At 45.9% G+C, this 11136-nt stretch overlaps 1 protein-coding gene across 1 annotated transcript; it reads left to right on the top strand.

The window, feature by feature from the left end:
- Positions 1-1239: 1239 nt before the first annotated feature.
- LOC118081019 (lymphocyte antigen 6 complex locus protein G6c) lies at positions 1240-10720 on the top strand. Its single transcript, XM_035107115.2, has 3 exons — positions 1240-1398; positions 7561-7677; positions 8965-10720. The coding sequence occupies exons 1-3, from the start codon at positions 1347-1349 to the stop codon at positions 9096-9098; spliced, it is 303 nt and encodes a 100-aa protein (XP_034963006.1). The 5' UTR covers positions 1240-1346; the 3' UTR covers positions 9099-10720.
- Positions 10721-11136: the final 416 nt, after the last annotated feature.

Here is an 11136-nt window from a genome sequence, read left to right as displayed (position 1 = left end):
CATCCCACTCCAGCGCTGTGAATGGGTTCCAAACAGGCCCTGCCCCATAGATTTCAGTTCTCTTGCTCAATGCCCAACTGCTAATCTGGCCTGCTTTCCAGATAGCCAAAGCGGTTTGCTGCCCAGGAAGCCATCTGCAAGATGTGCCACGATCCAAAAACATTTGGCTGGCTGACCCTGAATGAGGCTCGCTTGCTAGCTGACAGACAGGTGACTCCAGATTAAGAACTTCTTTCATAAACAGATTTAAGGTATGTGTGTGAGAGATGAGGGAGAGGGAGAGGGAGACAGTTCAAGGAGTGATATTCATATCGAAATTGCATCTGTCTACATCTGAAAGATGTCATTTTGGAATTGAGATCAGCAGCTACTGCTGAAACTTAGCTCTGGGCAATTTGCAGCTGTGTCCTTGGCAGCCAGAATATTATTTCAAAACACTGCTTTGTTTCACTCATTGTTGCGTGAAGTTTCCATACACACCCCAATTCCCACCCCCTCCAGTTTTCCAGAATTCCAGATCAGATTTCCTTTCCTTTTTTTTAAAATCTTTCAAGAGTTGCTAGTCATGCAACATTACATCTGGAAGGCCACAGGCTCCCCATTCCTTCCCTCCATGGAAGGCACTACAACTCCCATCATCCTTAACTACTGACCATCCTGCCTGGGGCTATTGAGAACTGTAACCCAAAAGCGTCTGAATGGCATCATGTTGGCTTCCACCCTTAGACTCTGCCTTGATATTATGCAGACACAATTTATGTGTGCTAGGAAATGATGACTCACTGTTGCTTTTCGGCATAAGCCTAGTTACTGGGCTAGCTAGTCTCTTCACTCCTTCAAGATGTAGAGCAGGCATCCCCAAACTTCGGCCCTCCAGATGTTTTGGACTACAATTCCCATCATCCCTGACCACTGGTCCTGTTAGCTAGGGATCATGGGAGTTGTAGCCCAAAACATCTGGAGGGCCGCAGTTTGGGGATCCCTGATGTAGAGGAATATGCTCATGGGAGCTGTGAAGTGGAGCAGCTTCTGTGGCACTCTGGTGTTTGAAGATTCTTAAGTCCATCAATTATGGAATGGTGTTTTAATTGGACTGAAACTCCATTTCCATGCCACCTCCAACACACCTCCTTTCCATTCTCTAAGTATCAGGTGTGCCTATTGTTCCCATCCCTTCATCCCATTGGTTGGCTCCAAATGGAAATCAGTTCTTGACCCTAATACCTCCCATCTCAAGACCTTTTAAGAGGAGTCTTCCTTCAGAGTCAAGGTTAGATTCTTCTGTCTTCTTGTCATTGCCACACGCACATTCCTCCTCCTCTCTCTCTCTCGTGAAATTTCTCAAGATGAACAAGTGTCTTCTCCTGGGCTTTTCCCTTCTGCTCTTCTGCACAGTTGGTAAGTACCGGGCTTTCAAAGGAAAATAGGGGGGTGTTGTTTTGCAAAACACTTGCATGGGAATTTAGCCAGGCAGAGGGCCTTCTCGGTAGTGGCACCCACCCTGTGGAACGCCCTCCCATTAGATGTCAAGGAAATAAACAACCATCTGAAGGCAGCCCTGTTTAGGGAAGTTTTTAATGTTTGATGTTTTATTGTGTAATTCTTTTGGGAGCTGCCCAGAGTGGCTGGGGAAACCCAGTCAGATGGGAGGGGTATAAATAAGAAATTACTACTGTTGTTGTTGTTTTGTTGTTGTTGTTAATTAGCTAGTGCAAATGTGTAAGAAAATGGATGGGTCCATCTTTTTGAGCAGCTCAGGTGCTGCATTGCCACCCCAATCTGTGCACAGTGTGAGATTTCAGCGGTTCTAGGTGTCCATACCCAGCTTGGAATGAGGCACAGCAGAGACAGTGGTGTCATTAGGTTTATTTACACATATATACAACATGAGTCTATGATGGAGGGGTTCTCAGCATAATCACCCCAAGAGGGTCTTGCTTGGATCCAAATAGATGTGCTGCTGCTTTGTGTCTCGGTCACATAACTCCTAACTCTAATCTCTCTACTCTAAAATCTGGCATTATCTGTTGAGGGAGGGGCCCCACTCATTTGTCCTCCCACACCAGGTCCTTTTGTATCTTTTGTTGTGTTAATGGGCCATCCCCTAGGCCAGGGATAGGCAAACTCAGCCCTCCAGATGTTTTGGGACTACAACTCCCATCATCCCTAGCTAACAGAACCAGTGGTTGGGGATGATGGGAATTGTAGTCTCAAAACATCTGGAGGGCCAAGTTTGCCTATGTCTGCCTGAGGCTATCATCTGAACCCAGGAAGCTAGCCTGGTTATTAAATTCCCCTGCTTATTAAATTATTGCTTTGAAAGCTTGCTGATTGCAGCCTAATACACATGGACCCTGAGCCTTAATTGTTATATATTCCTGCGTATAAGACTACTTTTTAACCCAGGAAAATCTTCTCAAAAGTTGGGGGTTGTCTTATACGCCAGGTCATATTTCTTATACAGCGAGTATATCCCAAACTCTATATTTTAACTGGAAAAGTTGGGGGTCGTCTTATATGTCCAGTCGTCTTATACGCCGGGATATATGGTAAATTCTAATACTAACTTGATCTGGAGATAATAAATAGTGGTCTGGCACTTACAAATTCATAACTATAAGGATTTTGAAATGGTGGGTCCTTTTGGGTCGTACCCAACTATTTTTTCCTCAGAGTACGGAAATCAATAGGTCTAAGTCGTGTCCACTCATTTCAATGTGTCTGCTCTGAGTAGGACTAACATTGTACACTTTGTTGTCTGCTGGAGGGACCTAAGCAGACTGGACAGCCATATTCCAGGGGTGCTGCAACCACAAGATTTCTGCATTGCAGATCCTGAATTGAATGGGGGATTGAATGAGATCAGCCTTGGCCAACTTGGTGCCCTCCAAATGTTGCTCCTATCAGCCCCAACTGGCACAGCAAGGAGACACCAGGTTGGTCGAAAGCTGGAGTAGATGACCTCCAAATTTCTTTCCAACTCGATGGGTTGTGCCCAATGCTAGTCCTAATCGGAGCAGATCCATTGAACTTAAGAGACATGAATATTTTGGGTTCTTTTTTTTCAGTGGATCTAGTGTGAGTGGAAGTTAGTTGGAGGCAACCCTGCGATTCTGGAACCTTTGTCCCTCCAGATGTTGTTGGGCTACAACTCCTATCAGCTTTGACTATTGGTCTTGCTGGCTGGGGCTGATGTGGGTCGTAGTTCAGCAACATCCGGAGGGACAAAGGTTTGCCATACTGGATCTACAACCTTTTGCCATTTATGTGTGAGGGTTAGGAAGTGAAATCCAAAAGATTGTTGATGAAAAGAAAGCACTAAGTCCAGAGGAGGGCAGCCAAGATGATCAAGGGTCTGGAAACTAAGCCTTATGAGGAATGCTTGAAGGAGCTGGGTATGTTTAGCCTGAGAGGTGATACGATAGCCAACTTCAAATATTTTAATGGCTGCTACATGGAAGAGGGAGCATGCTTGCTTTCTCCTGCTCTTCAAGTACAATGGCTTCAAGTACAAAAAAAGGAGATTCCGACTAAACATTTGTAAAAGGTTTCTGACAGTAAAAGCTGTTCAGCAGTGGAACAGACTCCCACGAGAGGTGGTGGACTCTCCTTCCTTGGAGGTTTTCAAGCAGAGATTGGATGCCCATCTGTCCTGGATGCTTTAGCTGAGATTCCTGCATTGCAGGGGGTTGGACTAGATGACCCTTGGGTCCCTTCCAACTCTAAGATTCTATGATTCTAATTACAGAAAGGCTTGTTTTCTCTTGAGTTCACTTATTTCTATTACTTTACAGTATTTGGGGTTGTCTTTGTTTCTCCACCTCGGCAGGACTAATCAGGTCCCTGAGCATAAATTCTAAAATTCAACCACCACGGGTTTGAATTTCCCTTTGGTGCGTGTAATTCAGTAGAATTAAACTAAGCAACAAAAAACAAGCTGAGAAAACAAAGTGGAGGAGGGAGGGAGAAAGGAATATTTGCAACAACAACAACAACCCAAGCTAATCCCATGGAGGCAACAGTTTTCTTCCCCTGTGAAAAAAGGCTTCAGTTTTTCTGTCCCATTCTCAGGGCAACTGAGAATTTCGGTGCATGAGAGGTTTTGAGCTTATTTTATTCTTGCAAAACGGCTGAGGGTGGGATGTGTATTCTTTCCAGCAAACATTTCTCAGGCACTAGTCAGCCTCTCCCAATGTGCTTCACCATCTGAAAAAGGCAGATGGAGACATTTTCTAATGATGTCCTCCACTGGGGTTTGATTTAAGGGTGAGCAGCTGGGGGATTATTGCTCTGTGAGATGTAAACCACCGTTTCCAAGTTTCTTTTTTTGGGGGGTGGGAACCATAATAGAGTTATGAGTTTGTGGGTGCCAGACACCCTAAATTTCTGGGTCCGGTAGCTGTTAGAATTCAACCAATGCTTGGAGTGTTAAAACTGGGGGGTCAGACTCATGTGTATTAAACTGTGGGCTAGGCAATGCTAATCTCCAGCAATCAGCAAGCGTTAACAGCTAATTAAGCAAGTTTAACTTCCTCATGAGGTGATAGCCTGGGGATGGACCATTATGAAGATCAAAGGATCAAGGGACTCTGTCTGGGATGGCAAATGAATGGGCCCCTCCCTCCCTCAACAGACAAATCCACAGATCTTAGAGAAATTAGAAACTATGTGACAGAGAAGCAGATGAGCAGCAGGCAGAGCTACGGCTGATGTCTGTTTGAATCCTAAGCGGCAGCTATGGGAGAAACAAGAACCTCTTGGTGTGGTAATGATGTGAAACCCTTCCATCATTGGCTTAGTTTATATATGTGTGTAAATAACCCACATATCATAAAGACACCACAATCTCCACTGTGCCTCACAGACTCTGGATAAGCATGCCTTAAAACCCTGAATCTCGCACCGCTCAGAGGTTCGGGTGGTGTGCCGCATTGCTTTAAATGTGTAGGAGTAGTAGTAGTTACAATTTATTACCTGCCCTTTACCCTAAGGCCCCAGGGCGGATTACAACAAGTTAAACACAACATTAATATTAAAATACAATGTTACACAATATTAAAAACAGATTCAAACCATTTAAAATTACAAAAAAAGGTTGAATGTGCCCCTGGTCTATCCACACATCATTCTGTGTTTTCTTTGTTGTTCTGCATGTTATTGCTGTCTGAAGGGGCACACTTGCCTTGAAGGTAAAGGGGCCCCTGACCATCAGGTCCAGTCGTGTCCGACTCTAGGGTTGCGGCACTCATCTCGCTCTATAGGCCGAGGGAGCCAGCATTTGTCCGCAGACAGCTTCCGGGTCATGTGGCCAGCATGACAAAGCTGCTTCTGGCGAACCAGAGCAGCGCACGGAAACGCCGTTTACCTTCCCGCCAGAGCGGTCCCTATTTATCTACTTGCACTTTGATGTGCTTTCGAACTGCTAGGTGGGCAGGAGCTGGGACCGAGCAACGGGAGCTCACCCCGTTGCAGGGATTCGAACCGCCGACCTTCTGATCAGCAAGCCCTAGACTCTGTGGTTTAACCCACAGTGCCACCTGGGTCCATAGCTGCCAAGTTATCCCTTTTTTAAAGGGATTTTCCTTTATGCTGAATAGGCTTCCTCGCGAGAAAAGGGAAAACTTGGCAGCTATGGCTGGGTCCCTTACTCTTGCCTTACAGCGCAACTAAAGCAGGGAAAATAAAATAAACCAGAACGTTTGTGCTGTAAAAAGTTACAGGGTTCCCGCAAGAAATTACAGGATGTGCACTTGATTAGAAAAAGGAAGCAGTGTGCCCGCCCCAAAACCTTCGTAGGCGCAAACAGAATGGAAACTGGGGTCATGTGGAACCGCCCAGATACCACCTTGAGCATCTATAATCAGGAATGCACAATATAATGCTGCCCACTTTACATTCTGGGTGCTCCCTGGATTACGAAAGGCGCCTTGGCATCCTCGGCAGAGATCATCAGCCACCCATTCTTGTTCCCGTTCCAGCATTCCTTGGCACAAAAATCTGTTTACAACAGAAGCCTGGCTGGCATCCAGCTGGGAGGGATTCCTTCCACCCTGAATCGTTTCAGGTTTCGGAAGAAGCTTGTGCCAGCTTAAAGAAGCTAACATTTCCCCGTTTGAACTTGCCTGCTGATTAAGATTTTCTGCTGAGGCTCTTCTCTGGGTAACCTCCCCAGCTTCTGAAGCCAGGCAAGCGGTGACCCAGAGGCTGACGTCCCCTGGTGTGGAGATTCCCCAACTGTTGGAAATCCATCCTCTAGACCAGTTGGCCTAGTCGCGTGCCATCTCTGCTACAGGATGGAACAGACTAAAAGCATGTGAAACTAATCTGGAATGGAAATAAGCTGATTCCTACATTCTTACAAAACAGTTTTGCTTTGACATCTGCTACAAATGGGGAGTGTGGTATAGTGGTTAGAATGTCGGAATAGGTCTGCAGGAAGCTGGTTTCAAATCTCCACCAAAACATGAAGCTCACATGAAGGGGCCTTTGGCCAGCCACTTCCTCTCAGTCTGACCTACCACACACATGGCTGCAAAGGATAATAATAATAATAATAATAATAATAATAATAATAATAATAATAATTTATACCCCACCTATCTGGCTGGGTTTCCCCAGCCACTCTGGGCGGCTTCCAACAGAAATATTAGAATACACTAATTTCTTAAAGATTAAAAGCTTCCCTAAACAGGGCTGCCTTCAGATGTCCTCTAAAAGTCTGGTAGTTATTTTTCTTTTTGACATCTGGCGGGAGGGCGTTCCACAAGGTGGGTGCCACTACCGAGAAGGCCCTCTGCCTGGTTCCCTGTAATTTGGCTTCTCACAGTGAGGGAACCGCCAGAAGGCCCTCGGTGCTGGACCTCAGTGTCCGGGCAATGACGGGGGTGGAGACGCTCCTTCAGATATACCGGACCGAGGCCGTTTAGGGCTTTAAAGGTCAGCACCAACACTTTGAACTGTGCTCGGAAATGTACTGGGAGCCAATGCAGGTCTTTCAAGAACGGTGTTATGTGGTCTCGGCGGCCGCTCCCAGTCACCAGTCTAGCTGCCGCATTCTGGATTAATTGTAGTTTCCGGGTCACCTTCAAAGGTAGTCCCACGTAGAGCGCATTGCAGTAGTCCAAGCGGGAGATAACTAGAGCATACACCACTCTGGCAAGACAGTCTGCAGGCAGGTAGGGTCTCAGCCTGCGTACCAGATGGAGCTGATAGACAGCTGCCCTGGACACAGAATTGACCTGTGCCTCCATGGACAGCTGTGAGTCCAAAATGACTCCCAGGCTGCGCACCTGGTCCTTCAGGGCCACAGTTACCCCATTCAGGACCAGGGAGCCCCCCAAACCCGCCCGCCCCCTGTCCCCCACAAACAGTACTTCTGTCTTGTCAGGATTCAACTTTAATCTGTTAGGATAAAATGTGGTGGGGGGAAACCACGGGCACCATCAAGCACACAGGAGGAAAGCTGGCATGTAGTTTTTGGTTGTTGTTTTTAAGCACTTTTGTGGCCCATTTACAATTTCTGATGAAAACCATGCCTGTCTTTGTGCTTCTCTCCTGCAGCTGAAGGTCTCGTGTGCAGAGTCTGCCAGTACAAAGTTGGGAAGCTCTGCCTGAAGACCGACGAACCCTGCAAAGCGAGCGAAGGGCAGTTCTGTGAGGCAACCAAAGTTTATGCTGGTAAGAACAATGACTGGAAATCCGCTAGTGCTGTATCATCTCCATCAGTTGCGCAGCGAGAGAACTAGTGCCTTCGGGGAATGGTGTGAGGTGTCGGTATCAACAGGCACCTGACCAGGCGCTCTCCCCACAGAAAGGGGTCCCCTGCTGACCCCCAGTATTTCCTGGCCTTGCTCTTGTTCCTCCTTGCGCTTGCTGCCTATTCATTTGCCTTATCTCCTGCTGTGGAGGGCAGGGCAGAATTTTTTTAAAAAATTTAACTTTATTGGAATTTAAATTAAAATACATTCTCACACCGCCCTCCCAAAAAACCCATATAGAAATAGGTAAAGGTAAAGGGACCCCTGACCATTAGGTCCAGTCGTGACCGACTCTGGGGTTGCGGCGCTCATCTCGCATTATTGGCCGAGGGAGCCGGCGTACAGCTTCCAGGTCATGTGGCCAGCATGACAAAGCCGCTTCTGGCAAACCAGAGCAGCACACGGAAACGCCGTTTACCTTCCCGCTGTAACAGTACCTATTTATCTACTTGCACTTTGACGTGCTTTCAAACTGCTAGGTAGTAGGAGCTGGGACCGAGCAACGGGAACTCACCCCGTCACGGGGATTCGAACCACCGACCTTCTGATCAGCAAGCTCTAGGCTCTGTGGTTTAACCCACAGCGCCACCTGCGTCCCATCATATAGAAATAATGACATACAAAAAAAGCAAAACAATAATATAGAAATCATAATGTACAAAAACATATATAAATAATAACCATAATAAAACATATAAAATAATACCGTATAATTTCTACTACAAATAATATAATGTAAATGATAATAATTATAATAATCATAAACATAATAGATAAAGACAATACAATCAACAAACAAAAATAAACACTCATTCAATTATTCAATCATGTCCGAAATCACGAAATCAGCATATGCTTCAACTATATTCCTAATTCCTTATTTACCTTGTTTTTTTTTTAATCCTTCTCCTATATCTCCTCCTCCCATATTAGACTTGATTGGGGTTTTTAAAGCAGAGGTTGGATATCCATCTGCCATGGATGCTTTAGCTGAGATTCCTGCATTTCAACCCCAGCTCCCAGAACTCCCTGGGAGAAGCCGTGATTGTTTAAAATGACACCGTAGTGTTTTAAACGTATGGTGCAGTCTTCTCTGGCTCCGTGCTCCAAACACCTAGATTTTCAGGGTTATCTGCTTTGTGGAGCGACTCACCCTCGGTACAGGGAAGGAGTTAAACTAATGCACATCTCGTTTCTCTCCCACCAGGTGAATTATTCCTCTTCAAACGCTATGGGTGTGGCACATACGCCGAACTCTGCAACAAGACCGAGCGGAGGGAGGATGCCTTCAAAATGGCCTACGAACGCACTTGCTGCGACACCGACTTATGCAATGCTTAGTGCCGTGGGTGGTTCTCGTTTTCTGTCCCTAGGGAGGTTCGGCTTAGCATGGGGCCAACAGCTGGTTCATTTACAATAAAGGCTGGCAAAAGAGACCCTTTTCACCCCAAAAGACAACCCTCAGATTATATGATCCCATCACTTTGACCTTCTGTCCCCTCACAGTGCTCAAGATTTTCAGCTTCTTCTTCCCTCCCAAAGGAAACTGGCCACACCAGTTGTGGCCTCTCCCACAGGACCTGCTGAAGATGCTTCATAGCTAGTTCTACATAGGTCATGTTCAAAGCACACAGGGGAAGCACTAAGACAGTCCTTTAAACAGTCATGGCTTCCCCAATGAACACACACACACACACACACACACACACACACACACACACACACACACACCTTTTTCCTCTCACAAAACTACAATTCCCAGCATTCCCCGTGAAGAGGGATTGACTGTTAAACAACAACTTGAATCCTTCAAAATTAATTAAAATTGAGCCAAAAATACCCGCAAATTAAAACACATGTAAGCGTCCTACATGTCTAAACAAACATGCTTTTAGCAGGCACTGAATGCAGATTCATTAATTTCAATGGCTCTTCTATGAAAAGGACCTCTGTTGTTGCTTTTTTAACCTTTCTTTAAAGTCTTCAGAATTGTTTCTCTCTGTCTTCACCACAAGTTTAGAAACCAAACTGCAATTCTCCTGAAGACCGAAGCATACAGTAAGGGGAGATTTGTATGTTTAAACTCCCCGAGAGAAACAGCGTAACTGGAGAGAATCTTTTTCTCTTCTCTTTAGCAAATGGCTGGGGGTGGGACAAGGGGTGGGACACCTTTTTCAGCCTGAGGGCCACACTTTTGATTTGAGTCAACCTTCCAGGGGCTGCATGACAAAGGTGGGTGGTGCTAGTGTACACACACACACACACACCCCTCTGTTCTCCTTCCACCAAGAAGCATCTTCAGAGTTCAAGGATTACAGCTAGCTAAAAACAGTTGAGGGTGCCTAGCAGGTCTGTTGTGGCTTGGGAGGAAGTGTAGCTTGGTGAAAGTCTTCAGGGCCAGACAGAAAGACTTGGGGGCCGATCTGGCCCCTGAGTCTGAGATTCCCCACCCCTTGGTTAAAACAACGGCTGTCCTCTTCTCAATCTGAATTCACCCTGAGCTTCATTGCCAGGTGTTTATTTGCTGGTACGAGGTGTGGGGAGGGGGGGGGGAGTCTAGAAAAATATGTATGCAAAGTTTTAAAACGTCCTGTTATCTTTTATATCTTTTTGTATTTACTGGGGAGCTGCGGAGAGTTGCCGAAATGCTGACTTGGCAAATGATTAAATGTGGCTGGGGGAACCCAGCCAGATGGGCGGGGTATAAATATAATAAGTTATCTCATCATCATCATCATCATTATTATTATGCATGCTCCATTTACTCTAGCAGAATCTGAAATCAAATTCCTTAAATTGAACATCAAAGAGATTCCATACAGCCGTAAAAATACTATGAAGTTTGTACAATGATGTGCTGTGTTTTACCTGGCTTTTGTGCTTCTGGTGTAAACCGCAGTTGCTTTCAAATTGTATTGCTGCCGTCTTTGGCTGAAGGAATGAATAAAGTCGGTTGACTTGACCATGCTGCCTCCGCACAAGCCCTTTCCTTCACAGGACTGCCATCTTGTAAGGCCTGTAGATAGATTGGGATCTGTTTGTAGGTTGCTGGGTGGTTTTCCGTTGATCACCAAAGGGAACCTCAGAAGGCCCCCACAGCTGAGCTCCAGCAGCTTTGCCACATGGAAATATACAAACGTATTTTGGGAGGTAGTCAGAGCTGAGTTCATCATTGCAAGGACCCAGCTGGTGATCTACAGCTTCAAAGACAACCTGGAATAAGAGACATATTTGAGGTATCCGATTGTGACATCCTACATGTTTGCCCTGGGCTCTCCTGGAAAGATGAGAAAGTCCCTAGTTAAACACTGGAGTATTTACAATGGAGCTTGTTCTGCTGCTCCCACAAGGCGTTAGGCCAGGCATCCCCAAATTGCGG

This window comes from Zootoca vivipara, chromosome 2 (genome assembly GCF_963506605.1).
Source record: "Zootoca vivipara chromosome 2, rZooViv1.1, whole genome shotgun sequence".
NCBI lineage: Eukaryota > Metazoa > Chordata > Lepidosauria > Squamata > Lacertidae > Zootoca > Zootoca vivipara.
The sequence above is the reverse complement of the archived record's forward strand: the minus strand, read 5'-3'. Positions and strand labels throughout refer to the sequence as shown.

What these genes read in the sequence shown, in the direction of transcription:
- LOC118081019 (XM_035107115.2), top strand. Translation starts at nt 1,347, where the DNA reads ATGAACAAGTGTCTTCTCCTGGGCTTTTCCCTTCTGCTCTTCTGCACA. An exon ending in TCTGCTCTTCTGCACAGTTG is followed by an intron (nt 1,399 to 7,560) that starts GTAAGTACCGGG and finishes TCTCTCCTGCAG; the next exon opens with CTGAAGGTCTCGTGTGCAGA. An exon ending in GGCAACCAAAGTTTATGCTG is followed by an intron (nt 7,678 to 8,964) that starts GTAAGAACAATG and finishes CTCTCCCACCAG; the next exon opens with GTGAATTATTCCTCTTCAAA.